The 15,045-nt window shown below is 37.3% G+C and overlaps 3 protein-coding genes across 5 annotated transcripts; 1 reads left to right on the forward strand and 2 right to left on the reverse strand.

Annotated features, from left to right (window-relative positions):
• On the reverse strand, nucleotides 1–2,725 carry LOC122313725 (basic leucine zipper 23-like). 3 transcript variants are annotated; one of them, XR_006243475.1, is made up of 3 exons: nucleotides 1,227–2,725; nucleotides 974–1,115; nucleotides 1–403 (listed from the first exon to the last, which is right to left on the reverse strand). XR_006243475.1 is itself a non-coding variant. In XM_043128915.1 (2 exons), exons 1-2 carry the CDS (start codon nucleotides 2,014–2,016, stop codon nucleotides 375–377), a joined length of 819 nt encoding a protein of 272 aa, XP_042984849.1. In that variant the 5' UTR covers nucleotides 2,017–2,724; the 3' UTR covers nucleotides 1–374. The 3 variants fall into 3 exon arrangements, 1 of the variants encoding a protein (XP_042984849.1); XR_006243474.1 differs by having other exon boundaries at nucleotides 974–1,118; XM_043128915.1 differs by lacking the exon at nucleotides 974–1,115 and having other exon boundaries at nucleotides 1,227–2,724.
• A 2,570-nt stretch (nucleotides 2,726–5,295) lies between these two features.
• LOC122313097 lies at nucleotides 5,296–11,422 on the forward strand. Its single transcript, XM_043127829.1, has 3 exons — nucleotides 5,296–5,747; nucleotides 6,159–6,477; nucleotides 10,289–11,422. The coding sequence occupies exons 1-3, from the start codon at nucleotides 5,667–5,669 to the stop codon at nucleotides 10,717–10,719; spliced, it is 831 nt and encodes a 276-aa protein (XP_042983763.1). The 5' UTR covers nucleotides 5,296–5,666; the 3' UTR covers nucleotides 10,720–11,422.
• Nucleotides 11,423–11,604: 182 nt separating this feature from the next.
• Nucleotides 11,605–15,045, reverse strand: LOC122313096 (serine/threonine-protein kinase CDG1-like). Its single transcript, XM_043127828.1, has 10 exons — nucleotides 14,581–15,045; nucleotides 14,396–14,469; nucleotides 14,191–14,309; nucleotides 13,984–14,099; nucleotides 13,338–13,895; nucleotides 13,006–13,254; nucleotides 12,754–12,917; nucleotides 12,437–12,664; nucleotides 12,209–12,358; nucleotides 11,605–12,088 (listed from the first exon to the last, which is right to left on the reverse strand). The coding sequence occupies exons 1-10, from the start codon at nucleotides 14,732–14,734 to the stop codon at nucleotides 11,831–11,833; spliced, it is 2,070 nt and encodes a 689-aa protein (XP_042983762.1). The 5' UTR covers nucleotides 14,735–15,045; the 3' UTR covers nucleotides 11,605–11,830.

Consider the following 15,045-nt stretch of genomic DNA (forward strand, 5'->3'; position numbering starts at 1 on the left):
TACCATTTTAATTGACCGACGTATGTGTGCGGCCGTATAGAATATTACTAAAGCTGAGACTGAAGGGCATTCAACTTCATAGAAAATCATAAAGTTGACCTCAACCACAAGTTCCACGAACTACATTATACATCTACTAAACTCTCCACTTTACAAAGCCATAAAGTTACCAAAACACTTGCTAAAACAGCAGCAAGCCCAGCAAATCTCATGCTTGATATAGATAGCCCATGGCACCCCCAATAACCCAACAGTGGGTACAAAATGAAACAGAGAATAAATCACAAAATGACGATGCTGCAGTCCAACAAAACTACTTATTGGTAGACCATATGTACCCTCGAGGATAAACACAATGACAAATAGTCAGCTCTTCAACTTGCTCTGGCTGCCCGAGCTCCTCCTAATAAAACAGACATCATAATAATCAGATCATAAAAAGCTAACAAGCAATATGTTGCAAAAATCATAAAATACGTTCAAGTACATTAATTTCTTAATCAAAAGAGACAAAAAGGATCATGCACAAGGCAAGCTAGACAAGTTCATTGAGCACATACCGCCCTGCCCTCCCTTCTAGCTTCTCACCTTTCCTCATTTTCAGTTGAAGATAAACAAATAGGCCTTTCTAATCTTGCTGTTTAGCCTTTCAAGCATAATATCCTCACACTCTCTAAGGACACGCTCAACCTGATTAGAGACAGACTTCTTCGAACATAGTAGCGTGTCACACATCTCCCCCCCCCCTTCTCTCTCCTCCTGTTCTCTATCTAGATAAGCATGTCTGTGTGAGATAGAGAAGACAAATAACTGCAGAGTTTGGGATATCTTAGCATGCGAGATAATAATGATTCTTTTTACGACAAATCAGGATATTATTGACTTTTTTTTAAGATCTTCGCAATAAATTTATACAACCAAATAACGTCCCTACTCAAAAAATCAAACAATAAGAGCACAACTAAAATTTTACCCGTTACAACTAGCTAAATTGCTTGACCCAATAGCCATCAGTTGATTGCCACAATAATAAGCCCCATGCTCTTAACAAGTTATTAAAGTATTCCCCACAGGGTGAAAACAGACTACACTGCTGTCAGAGTCATCAATTTGCGCTGCTAATAAACAGGCAACAAGTTCCACATCACAAAACTAATTCAAAGAACACAAGTATATATGACATTAAGAGATAATTAATAAAAAAAGGAAAAACAATGAAGTATCACCTTTCCTCTTATTTGTGCCGGATGAATTGACATCGGATACTTCATTCCCAACAGCACAACCAGGAAGCTCCTTGGATACCGAATTCTGATTTGCCAAACACTGGGGATTCTCAAACTCACAGCCACTAAAGCCTTGGCCGTTTAATGTTGCGTCTTCTCCACTTTTGCCATCCGCCACTGGATGAAGACAATAGACCTGGTCTCCACTCTGCATGTTACATGGGTTCATCACATATGCACCAGCCATGTTCTGATTAGGAAAGATGGGGGGGTTGACCGGTTTTTGATATGGGAACGATCCAATCTCCCCTTCGATTCTTCCTCGAATGTCCACAAGCAAACACTTCAGCCTTGCAATCTCCGCTTCCAACGCAGCTTGACCCTGCAACCTCTTCAACAACTGCTGATTCAAACCCCGTAATCTCACAACCTCGTCTTCCAATGATGCAGCTCGAGCCTTCTTCTTCTCACGGTACTTGCGAACCGCTTCCCGATTGCCTAACGGTCGTTTCACTTTCTTCCCTTTCTTTTCGGTGGACTCTGCAGTATCATCCGTCGCAGCCTTTTCCTCACTTGATGCCGGAACAATTTTAGTGTGTACATGAAAGCAGGTGTGGGTATGCGAAGAATCAGGGCCGGGTGGGTTGCAAGTGTGAGTGTGAGTGCAAGCATGGGTGTCCTTGAGAAGTTCATCAAAGAAACTGTCCATCGAGCAACTATTCGGAAGCTCCCCCATATTCGTACTTGAAAACATTTCCTGGTTCGAGAAATCGAGCTCCCCGTCGTCCATTACAATATCAAAACCCACCAAGCAAAGTGCCAAGTCTTGTGGAAAGGTAACAAATTAGTGGTTTTAAATTGACCCAGATGAAGTTTTGAGCCCAAGATTCATTCTTGGCGGGAATTAAACAATAAGCAGGTGGAAAATCGCAATTCCCAACAGATTCAAAAGGCCCAAAATCAAACTACTGAAACATACCCAATTGGCTTTTTGCACCGTTAAATTCAATAACCCTAGAAACCAAATACTCAAAATTCAGCCATATCAGCCATATCCCAGATGAGATTTCATAGCGACGAAGCCTAAAAATTACTTAATCAAGCCAAGAATAACGGAATTCCAGTTGGAAGGAAAAAGGCTCACCACCACAACCACGGAAGATTCAAATCACAGTTTGAATCGATTGACTGGAAATGCGATTAAAGTTCTGGGAATTAAAAAGTGACGAAAAGAATCGAAGAAAGGTCGAGGCTTTATAAAAAGAACATGAAACCCTACTCGGCGGCTCAATACGAAACCCTAGGTGGGCGGCTAAAGAACATTACCTGGGTCCATCAAAACAAAACGAAAAATGGACAATACCAGAGAGAGACAATTGATTTGAGCGATTGGTTCAGAGTTTCCAGGGGCGCTTTCACAGACTCGCAGCCTTGAGGAAAAATTCACTTCCCATTTATACGCATTTGGGAGGGCTTTGGTGCAGAAGATTGAAAAATTAATGAAATTATGCAGTGGGTGAGGAACTACGTTAAGGTGATTATTGTGGGTCCCGATAAGTTGATAAATATCAGTCAACGTATGATCTTGACCGTTAATTGAATCTTAACAAAACACCTATCTTAGAATGTTTGGCCAAAAGTCTTCATTTGGAGTCGTTGTCTTATGTCAGTGCATATTTGAGAGTACGGTGAAAAATATAGATTATAATTTCATAATTTATAACTTAATTAATTAATAAGTTATATAATTAAAAAGTTATTTACTGTTTGGTAACTATATATTTAAAACACTTTTAAATATATTACTTTTGTTTGGAAATAAATTAAAAAAATATTTTATAGAGTAGAAATGACGATTATTTAAATTTTTAAAAATTATGATCATATTCTTGAAAGTTTGAAAGTTTTAATTATCTAAAAATTGTATAAATATTTTTATCTATTCACAGTTTCTTTTTTTGAAATTCAAATTATGTTTTGCATTATCTGAAAAAGTACGTTTGAAAAAAAATATCTAAATGATGTTTTTTCTCAAACGTATTTTTTAGCTTATTTGAGATTAAAAGTATTTTAATATGTAATACTAATTTTTTAATAATAAAAATATCTATTTTTTATTAAAAATTTTAAAAATATTTAAATATTTTTTAAGACTCTTAACGCAACCTCAATCAGGTCGTAAGGTTTTTTTTTAGTCTTATATTGTGGCTGGTTACACCATGCTACTACGATAAGAATCTTGCCACGTGAGAGCCATCCAAAATATGAATCAGCATTTATGCCCTCATGTATAAAATAGAAATAATAATAATAATAATAATAATAATAATAATAATAATAAAAGTATATGAGAAGAAAAAATAAATAATAAGAATAAGAATAATAAAATTGGGGTCCAATTATCTTAGATGAATTCTTTTTTTTTTCAAGAGACTAGGATTTCTTATTCAAGGGGAGATAATATTATATATAACATGTTTATTAGTATGAGAAGCATTCTTTTTATGAATTGTAAAATGTGTTTGAACTAGAAAATTTTACGTAATTCTTATCTTATTTTTACTGTTATATATAAGAAACAAAGATATAAAATACAAGAAGACAAAAGAAATAATAAAATTAAAAAACTATGTACGGTGTGTGGTATGGAAATGACGAATATGATTTTTTAATAAAATACGGGTCTCATTATTTGTGGTGATTATTGAGTTATTTATACCCTTCAACTTCTTTATTTCTTGGAAAACTTGAGTAAATTTGATATATATTCATTAACGTTGTAGAGTTGGAAAGTGGGTTACGAGACCAAGTTTTGGGATTTGGACTTTGGAGCTCTTAAAATTATATCAAACGTGTTCCAAACGGCAAGGACCAACATGCTTTTCAACCATGCATCCTCTCTTATTCCTTGGAAATCCATGTTAATCTTCATGTAAGGATGGCATTTTGGTGTCTAGCATCAAAGATGATATTAGTCAACCAAATCATTTCTATAAAACATGATGACTTCCATTTACTTTTTTAAAGATTAGTTCTTATGGGAAAAAGTCAACAGGGAAAAGTTATATGGAAGTTAGTGGTTTTGTATTAAATAAAAAAGAGAAATATTATAAGGAAGTCTTACACCATATAACTTTATCTAAACAATATTTAATTTATTATTTTTCATATTCTATTTAAATACACATATATTTAAGTATTAAGATAGAATAACAAAAATAATAAATCACAGGTTGATTAAGTAGAAGTGTATGATGGAAAGTTTCTATATATAATTTCTCTTTAAAAAAGGGTAAGATTGGAGCATAATTGTACTCATTATTTCTATATCATACACCACAGATGATTTTTTATTTTTTCTTTTCCTTAGAAATATATGGTGGTGCAAAAATTCTACTTATCATCCCCTATATTACATACTGACATGTAATTTTTTTATTTTTGTCATTCTATTTAAAAACACACATATTGATGTTTAAATTATACGTGTATTTCAATAGAAAAAAATGATAAATTATATAATAATATGTGATGTGAAAATAATAAGTAATATTTTTTATATATGATATAAGGATGATGAGTAGAATAATTTAATTAATTTAATAGAATAAAATTTTAAAAAAATTAAAATATATTTAGTGGGTAGAATATTCATTTTAATAATTATAATAATAATAATATGATCATTTATAATGACATAGACTGATCTAAGAGTATTATTATTATAAGATTTTTATACCACGCAATGCGTACGTGATATAATATGCTAGAATAATTCATTGTACAAATATCACATCATCCATGCTTGGTGGCAGGCTATCTTACCAAACGAGCACCAAAGGGATAAGAACATCTTAGCCGGAATATTCTTCGGATTCTTAATTATGGGTTTTGACGTTACAAATCAGTAAATTCCGTATGAATAGTGAATACTTAGAAGTCACCCGCGATCAAAGCATCCATTTTCGTGCTAATCCGGAAGGCCGAAAAGTAGAGAAAAATCCTGCTTAACTCTAATAAGATAAGATAAACCAGCTGTTCCTTTCCACTTTCTGAATACGAAGACCTAAACCTTTGTCATATTACATCTACATAATGAGTCTGTAACTCACATAACGTGTATATTTTAGATTCCGAATGAATAACGACGAGCTTGGAAACCGAGCTAGAAACGGTAGGGCCCAAGGAGAAATGACCCTCAGGGCGGGGAACTACCCGTGCAAGAAAAGAGTCGAAGTTTAAACAAATAGGCGTCAGAAAGATGCAGAGGGACTCTGTTTCTCATGTTGAAATTTCTGTTGTAAACCATTATTTTGGGATACATGATACATGATGTGGAGTGGTTCGCGTTTGGTATTTTATACTTGGAACCTGAAGTACTTTGAGCAGTTCTAATAAAGGGTGTTTGTTGATCGCATTCAAGTTTTGTCTTTGAGAACAATGTCCCGTTGCATGCCATTCCCTCCACCGGGGTACCTGTGGAACGGTGTGGAGGGCGAGGCGCTTACAGAACTAATTAAGGTTTGTTTAGGAAGTTTGTGCTCTATCGCTACTGATTTTTCAGTTCAGACTCATGAGCTTAATGGTTATTAATATCGTGAAAGTACGTGAAATTTGTTGAATGGTAATTATGTCAGAATATCTTCAATGAAGGGAGGTATAGGGTTCATACTCTTTGCATGTATACCTTTGGAAGAGACCATGTTAAGAGTGTTGGAGTGGTAAAAAATGAATGATTTGTTCAGTTTAAATCATGTAGGCTTAATATTTAGGTTAAGATGATGCAGACTGCAGAGGTTTCACACCTGAGGTGAAGATTGTCTCATTTGGAGACTTCCCAATTGTTTATCTCTCATAACTGCTTTTTTCTTTTCTATTTGGGTAGCTTATTTCAAAATGCTGGTTTTTTTTTTTCCTGCTTGTGTCCTGAAGCTCAACAGAGAAAGGGTAGAGGCGGAGAAGGAAAGGAAGGAGGAGAAGAGGAGGAGGGAGAAAGAGAGGAAGAAAAGAAGGGAAGATGATGAGATTATAGAAGAAATGCAGAGTCGGAAAAGTAGGCACAAGGATGGCAGGAACAAGAGAAGTCGGGAGAAAAGTGACAATCAAAGGAAAAGGAAGCATGAGAACAGCAGTCATACGGAAGAGCTCAAGCAGCCCATGATTTCTTACAGGTCATATGACTCGTCTGACAATAGCCAAAACAGAGTGAGGGAAAAGAACAGATGGTCTGCCAATGGCTACCCTAACCATGGTATGCGTGTTTGCGTTTATCCTCCTTGGAAGTTAATTCGCTACTCTGGTTTATTATCTTTGCTCAGTTTTGTTTTTTAAGCAAGCATTATATATATATATATTGAAAGGAAAGTAACATAGTTATAAGGTATACAAATTTAGGAAGGGGAGGATCTTTCCCATTATGAAAATCTAGGACACATTGTGGAAGTTTAAGAAGGGGTATGCAGTCAAAGTCATTGTTTGTTGCGGCCAATTGTGCCAAATTATGCGCCCTTCAGTTTTGATGCCAATGAATATTTTAAACTGTCCAGTTTTAAAAACCCTCAATACCAAATTTTTCTATCTATCAACAACCATTAAGAAGAGAAGCAATGCTATTGACAATCTCAAGATAGGCCAAGGTACAATGACCTCAGACACAACCATCATTCAGAGTAGGCCTGCACATAAATCTGAACCGGCCAGATTTTGGTCCGACCCGATCCGACTCGCAGGGAAAGGCTCACAAATGCGGATCGACCCGACCAGAAAATTATGGGTCGAGTCGAACTCGTTATTAACTCTGCTTTCGATACGTTGCAGAGTTCCAAAAATTACCTCGTTTCCCACGGCAATGGCTTCGATAATTGTTAATTCTCTCTCTCCTTGCTCTCTCCATCCTCTACTTCCACTTCTCCCCATCCCATGGAGCCGGTCCCTCCACTCTCTATCACCAGACCCAGAAACCTGAGACCTCCTTCGTCGCTTCATTGGAGCACTTCTTCCTCCACCGGTCCCCCAAATCCCCTCCTCCAGCCTACGGGGTCATTGCGACTGACGATGTCATTAGAGACCTCGACGAATCGATGCATAGGATAGAGAGCAAGAGGTTGTGGAGAGACCCGTACTTCCCCGCCGCAATGCCGATTAGGGTTTATGTGTACGAGATGTCGAGCAAGTTCACATACGATCTCCTGTGGCTGTTTCGGAACACTTAATAGAGACACCTCCAATCTCACCTCCAATGGCAGCCCTTCCACCGCTTAATTGAGTAGGTTTTGTCATTTTAAAAATCAATTTTTATTACCTGTTGTTGTTGCTGCTATTTTTTGGCTACCGAGAAAAGAAACAAGGGAAAAGGAGAAAATAGAAAAGAAATGGAAGGAAAATTGGAGAGGATCCTCCTCATTCAACAGAGCTCTTTGCCATCCTCCTTCTTCAGTCAGGTTCAAATGTCGCCCGATATTAGTCGGATTGAAGGGTCAATGAAATCGACATGTACCCAACTCGATTTTAGCGGGTTCAACCCAACAGAGTTGTGTGGGTTGAGCGGCCTAGCGGGTGTTTTGCACAGGCCTAATTTAGAGTACATTCATTGAGTATTTTAAAAATATATTCACCACCTCAAACCCAAACATCCTAGAAAATTTAGAGAACCTGTTCCCTTCCAAAATCTTACATTTGAAAAATATTATATGCAATCGGGAGGGAGAACTGTGGCAGAATTATTGCCCCCGTGGTAAATGAAACAGGCGTTTTGGCCCCATTTTTTCTTCCCTTCGTGTTTTTTTTTTCCTTCATTTTCGTCTCCCTCCCTTCGTATTCAATACCTTATAACTATGTTACTTTCCCTTCATTTTTGTCTCCCTCCCTTCGTCCCAACAGAATTGCTCCCTTCAGTCGAATTTTTTTTAATATATCTCAGCTGATGTGGCCAATTGATTCCCAGGGGGTTCCCTACCCCTAGTTGTCTGTAGCAAGAATTGTACAGAAAATGCCTTCCTAACCTCTATACCAAATGCCATTGAAATAAATAAAAATAAAAAAATAAAAAAAAAAATAAAAAAAAGGCATCCAAAACACTTCATCATCCAAAGCCCCTAACCCAGATGGCTTTATTGGACTGTTCTACAAGTTTTATTAGGAAGTAGTCCAACATGATATGATAAAAGCAATCAAGAATTTCTTCCAAAATGGCCAACTCCTCAAAGAAATAAACCATACCCATATAGCCTTGATTTCAAAGACTCAACCCCTAACTTCTATGCACCAATTCAAACCTATTAGCCTAGCAAAATGTTTACTACAAAATCATATCAAAAATTCAGGCTAGCCATCTAAGGCCCATAATTCCAGCCATTATCTCCTCTTTCCAAACAGCCTTTGTCCCGAGTTGTATTATCCAAGAAAATGTCATAATTGCTCAGGAAACATTCTCTCACATGAAGAAGAAAAAGGGCAAAAAGGGGCTAATGGCCATCAAAGTGGATGTTGAAAAAGCTTTTGACTCAATGGAGTGTCCCCCCTCCTCAATGTATTCAAATGCCTAGGATTCAGTTAAATCTGGATCAATTGGATATGTGAATGCATATCCACCATCTTATATTCAATTCTCATAAATGGCTCACCATATGGTCTATTCAAACCATCAAGAGGTCTAAGGCAAGGGGATTCTCTTTTCCCTTTCCTCTTCATATTGGGTAGTGAAGTTCTTTCTAGGCTTATTAACAGAGATACTAATGCTAATCTTTTTGAGGGGATTAGGATAAGAAAAGATGGCCCCACCATATCACATTTACTGTTAGCAGATGATCTGATTATCTTCAGTAAAGTCAACCCTGAATCAGCACAAGCCATACTCAACTATCTCAACTTCTACTCTGATTGGTCAGGACAAAAAATTCACTCAGACAAATCCACCATTCAATTTAGTGCAAACACTAGTCCAACCACAATCTCTTCCATAACCTCCATCCTTCCATTCAAAAAAACCACCTCACCAATTAAGCATCTTGGCATGCCCCTCAAGTTTGAAAGATCCAAAAGTAATATGTTTGCAGGAATCATTGAAAAAATCCAATCAAGACTTAGTGGCTGGAGTTTAAAGCTTCTTTATCAAGTTGGCCGCCCCACCTTAATAAAATCAGTGGCCACTTCAATACCTTCCTATGTCATATCCTCTCAAATGCTTCCCAAATCTGTCTGTAGAAAAATAGACTCTCAAATCAAGAAATTTTCGTGGGGATTTTATCCACAGAAGCGATCAAACTTCACTCCAAAAGCCTGGCACTCCATTTGTCAACCAAAATTCAAAGGTGGTCTAGGAATAAGATAGTCAGCTAGGGGTGGTAATATGTTACACGATTCGTTAACCCAACATGAACACGATACGATAATAGCGGGTTAGGATTTAGTCTTAATTGGTTCGGGTCAAAACATGTTGACCCGTTAAAATACGATTGCTTAACGGGTTGATAAAGGGTCAACCCGTTATGACACGTTAAAAAAGTTAAAGTTACAATTATACCCTTCTACCCAAAAGTAAAATTGTTAGAATTTTAATTTCGATATTTTTTATTGTTTAGATTGTAATTTTGGACTTGTAGTTAGTTTTATAATTTTTATAGATATTGTAATTTTAATATTTATAAAAAATTATATTAAATTTAATCAAGTCAAACAGGTTAATTTCAGGTCTATTAAGCCGCCTATTTACATAAACAGTTTGAAACAAGTTGTATTGTGTCGTGTCAACCTATTTAGTAATATTCACTAATGGGTCAAAACGGGTTGACACGACACGACACGTTATGTTAATGGGTCATGTTAGGGTTTGAGATTGTGATACGATAAGCTTAATGGGTCAGATTAGGATTTACTTATATGGTATAATATACATATTTTGACACGATACGAACACGACCCATTAACACGATTTGACACCCGTACAGTCAGCTGATTTTAATTCTACACTCATTTCTAAAATAGGTTGGAACCTCACTGTGAAAGCACCAAGCATGTGTCTTCAATTTCTATCTTCAAGGTACTTACAAAAAATAAAATTGCAGGATTCATCGTTCATTTCGACTTTCAATGGCAAAAGCATAAGGATCGAGCAGCACAATCCATCAAACCATTTTGTGCTGATCCTACGTGGATGGATATACTTGTACAAGAGGAGTTCGAAATGGATTTTAGAACCAGAAAAGATCAACTTTGTTCTACTTCTCGTATGCCCACAGCATTTGCCCAGAAAATGGCTTCTAGTGCTATCAGAGATAGGTGCCAACGCCCTCCTCAAATGGAGGTTGTTACTGATCATGAGGAGGCTGAAACAGGTCCAGCATCCAGCTCCTCTGAAAGTGCACTGCAGGTAGAATCACAATATAGAGCATTGATTGTGAATTGGGTTCCCCCTCCCTTACAGACAGACCACCATAAGTTTGATGATCAAGAGTGGCTCTTTCAGAGAACGCAGCCTAGAAGTGACATGACTTGAGAAAATAATGCTAGCAATGACTTCTGTCATGGAAGCTACGTCCTATACCCTTAAGCTAATTGTTTGCCCCAGTATGGCTTGTAGCTTTGCCTCATTTAACACATTTCTGAAACTGTAAATGGAAGTATCTGACCATGAGTGTAAGAAATTTTTTTCCTCTGTGGTTACGTTTGTATTCTTTTTGTCACACCAGGCAGTAATCAAACTAAGAACAGGCTTACCTGCATTTCTTCTCTTGGATGTGATGTTATATAGTTGCATTTGCTTGAAGTGACTATATGAACTTAGGTGTGCTTAATGGCAGATAACGACATTTGGGTTTGTTGCATATGGCTTGCAATAGGGGATAAGGATCTTGATTGTGGATACAGATTTCAACCTCATTGACATGGTGGAGCTCTCATCATACCATCAGAGAAGAAAATGCTTGGGCAGACTGGCTAAATTCATCCATTGTTTATATAAACCTCGGGTCCACTCACCAAGAGTTCCAACAGGGATTAGCTGCCGTGTCTTCAGGAGATTATTTATTTGGTCTAATTTCATACCTCAACTTGAGTTCATAGAATCAGAACAGAATTCCGTACAGTTTCATGTTAGTAGAACTTATTAACATTAGAACTAGTTAGGTTTGTTTGCTGTTATATATTTTTGCAACAGAGTTTAGTGACTGCCACATAATATGATAAAAACTTCTTGGCTATGCCTACATATATGGATGCTGTGCATCTCTGTACCACCCCACCTGAATATTCTCTGGAACCTTGTTAGTTTTGCGGTTAGAGATTTTAGTGCCAATAAATGTTAAATCTATCTAAGCAGATGCATCTATTCAAAATTGCAGAGAAGTATGTTCACCTTTTTTCAGCAAGAACAAGTAGGCTATTAAGCATCACAAGCTCCAGCATATTCTATTTCGTGTATTACATTACATGGGATTTATACGTTTTACATTTGCAAACCACCTCACTGTCGGGTGCCAACATATTTCCCCTCAACTGTACAAGTACAAGCACAAACTACCGATCTGACAAAGTCCACCCTATCATATTTTTGCAAAAAGTAAAACTAGAGCTAATATTTTTCTTTTTCTGTTCAAGTACAACAAAAGCTAATCAAAGCTGGATGATCTGCTCCATCTTCCTTTCAAATATTCCTCTAAAGAAAGACTGTTGCTCTGATCCACACTACTATATGATATGGTATCATCGTCAACATCAAGCAATGCGAGACTCAAATGTGACTCTGTGCTAGATTTTGGATAAACCTCATCGTCATTATTGTCCTGGTTTTCTGAATCCTTTATATTACCATTTCGGGAGTCAACCAATTCTTCGTCATACTTATGCCCTTTTAGAAGCTTCAAAATCTGGAAAAGGAAGGAATTTAAAAATTCAAGCGGCTTTCATTCTAATATTTAAGATAACTTCATTTAGAATATTGCTTAAAACATAACTTCTAAAATTCTACAATATTGAAAATTTAATACCTGACTCATTTTAGGGCGAAGCCTAGCTGACCGTGTGATGCAGAGGGTTGCTGCTAGAACCATTCTCTGCAACTGAACCTCATCATATTTTCCATCCAAATTTGGATCCAATATGCCTTTTACATTTCCACTCTCTATTATTGGCTTTGCCTGCACTAATTGTGTTAAAATTCATTCATTCACATAAATAATGCAAGCCGAAATTCTATTTATGGAGGAGGTTCTTACCCACATGACCAAGCTCTCTTGTCCTTTGGGAGTCTCAGGACCAATTGATTTTCTTCCTGATAACAATTCAAGAAGCACTACACCGAAGGCATACACATCAATCTTGTCACTTACTTTCCCATACATGAAATATTCAGGTGCAAGGTAACCAAATGTTCCAACCACATCGCCTTGAGTAACAAATGATGAATTTTTTGGTCCCCATATTGCAAGCCCAAAATCAGATAACTGTCACACAGCAACAACAATTATTCATATCACATATTTGGGACAATTTGTTTCTTTTAGTTTTCATCCCTATTTGTCTGGTGGAGTACCTGCGGCTCAAAATCATCGGAAAGAAGAATGTTTGAAGACTTGACATCTCTATGAATAACAGGCCGAGAACATTCATTATGTAGATAATTTAGAGCTTCAGCTGTACCTACAGATATATTGAATCTCACTTCCCAAGATAATACAGATTTATCCTTGTTTTTACCTGCACCGCATATTTAACTCATATAAGTATGTTGTCTGATTATTTTTAGCAGGTGAAAATAACTGCATAAATCTCATTTAAACTTTACCATGTAGGTTTTCCTCTAAGCTTCCTTTAGACAGGAAGTCATAAACCGAGATTAAAGCATTATCTTCAATGCAGACCCCGAGCAAGGACATGATGTTTTTGTGCTTCAAAGAGGAGATGATATCAACTTCGAGGGCAAAATCCTTCCAAGCTTCTTTGGTTGACTTCAGAATCTTTACTGCCACTGGCTTGCCGTCTGGAAGAACCCCCTTATATACATGGTTACAACCTCCTTTACCAATCATATTTTCTGTCACAGAAGCGGATATTCATGGAGAGCATAAGCCTGAAGGGAAAAGAGATTTGATGAATTCAGGATAAAAAGGTACTTACCTGAGGAGAATTGAGAAGTTGAAGACTTCAGAACCTCCCGACCGAAGCGTTTGCAACATGAAGAGTCTGTTTTGAGGAAATCCTCCAAGCCTTTTGGTAGCTCACGCAATGCAGTTGCACGATTTTGAGTCCTCTCATTCAAAATGTCGCCAAGATCTCTTTCTGATGGGCTTTCTTTAATGGCTGAATAATGAGGACTTAGCTGTGGGGAACGATCTGGTAAGCTCATTACCCATTGCACCACTGACATTTTTCTTTTAGGTAGGGCTTTTGGAATTGATGAACTATTTCTAGGGAGTAATGGCCAACCAAGCCTCTGCTCTGAAGGGTCTCCTGGATATAAAGAAGTCGATATCAATGAAAGTTTGTTTCTTTCACGAACAAGGTTGAAACCTTCATTCTTCAAGGCTTCACCAATATGTCTTAAACCGTCTGTGGAGTTTTGAATTACTTCAGAAACGGATCTCTCAGACTCTGCCTCGGAGTCACCAAATTCAGATCGGCATTCTTTCGAAGAGAAGTTCCGATTGAAGTTTGGTTTTGGAACTCCTTTGAGACCTGAAATAATCGAAAGCAACATTATCAAATGATATTTGTGAATGATCTACAAATTCTTTAACCAGGACACTGGATAGGATTACGAAACCTGATAGCTGATTATTGGCGAACCTTCTGAAGACAATTTTCCCATTGTGGATGGCCAAAACATCGGTCGTTGCAGGCAGTCTCTTGGTGCAATATTTGGCCATGGAAGCCCAACTCCTGAAAGCGATATCTGTTCAGATTAATAAGAAAAGAATCGCACAATCTACAATAAAGGCAAAAGTAGAGGTTCTGGCCCTTCCACTCCTACCCGAGAGCACTTTGCTTGCTTATCCCTACAACTACGGCCCCAGCAGCATGGCTCTTTGCCTCTCTCACCAGAACCTTTCGGATTGAACTTCCAACGAAGATCTGACCGGAGAGACTAACCTGAAACCATGTAAAGGATAAGCAACCATAAACATTCCAATGGATGAGATAGAAAAGTGAACCTTGAAGCATTACTAAAAACTAACCTTCTTTACAGTACATAGTCCTTCATATACTTCAAGATAATCATCCAACAAGTTCTTGTTTTCCGAAGCCTGATCTGCATTGATAAATCATGTTTTACCGAAGAAGGCACAAGAGTTTGAATTAAGAAAGAATGTGTAGAACAAGATCATGTCGCTATAAAGATACATTTTTCAAAGGGAATTACCAGGACTTCGACAAACATGAACTGCAACCACGCAATCTCCAGGCTTAGCTACTTTCACAAGAGCCCAGATGAGTAGCTCTCTGCCTTGGCTGTCCATTCGAACACCAACCAATACATTCTTCTTTTCAACGGTGTTAACTTCCTCAACTGTCATCTTTTTCCTTCCCTCTAATCAATCTCTTTCGCGCCTTCAAAACATGGATAAATTATGTTCTTTCTTCAACTCTTCTGGTCTCTAACCTTGCCACTTCTGAAATGGATCATTTCCTTCTTCGCATTACAAAGAATGAAACTTCCCAAGAGTCCAAACGCTCTTAGCAAAAGATACACATGAAGGTTAAGAACCGACAATTATAAGGTACCCAAAAGTTGCATGTCTTGTAACCACACGTTGTTGGAGCCAAAAATGTTTTAAATATGAAAATACCGCCTAGCTACCAACTACAACAAATTTCCAGACCCAGA

Source organism: Carya illinoinensis, chromosome 6 (genome assembly GCF_018687715.1).
Source record: "Carya illinoinensis cultivar Pawnee chromosome 6, C.illinoinensisPawnee_v1, whole genome shotgun sequence".
Lineage (NCBI taxonomy): Eukaryota > Viridiplantae > Streptophyta > Magnoliopsida > Fagales > Juglandaceae > Carya > Carya illinoinensis.

Coding starts and splice junctions, on each gene's coding strand:
- LOC122313725 (XM_043128915.1), bottom strand. CDS start 2,016: ATGGACGACGGGGAGCTCGATTTCTCGAACCAGGAAATGTTTTCAAGT. Junction 404..1,226: donor CGGCACAAATAAGAGGAAAG/GTGATACTTCAT, acceptor CTGTTTTATTAG/GAGGAGCTCGGGCAGCCAGA.
- LOC122313096 (XM_043127828.1), bottom strand. CDS start 14,734: ATGACAGTTGAGGAAGTTAACACCGTTGAAAAGAAGAATGTATTGGTT. Junction 14,310..14,395: donor GACTATGTACTGTAAAGAAG/GTTAGTTTTTAG, acceptor ACATGGTTTCAG/GTTAGTCTCTCCGGTCAGAT. Junction 12,918..13,005: donor CTTAGAGGAAAACCTACATG/GTAAAGTTTAAA, acceptor TATGCGGTGCAG/GTAAAAACAAGGATAAATCT.
- LOC122313097 (XM_043127829.1), top strand. CDS start 5,667: ATGTCCCGTTGCATGCCATTCCCTCCACCGGGGTACCTGTGGAACGGT. Junction 5,748..6,158: donor CGCTTACAGAACTAATTAAG/GTTTGTTTAGGA, acceptor TGTGTCCTGAAG/CTCAACAGAGAAAGGGTAGA. Junction 6,478..10,288: donor CAATGGCTACCCTAACCATG/GTATGCGTGTTT, acceptor ATAAAATTGCAG/GATTCATCGTTCATTTCGAC.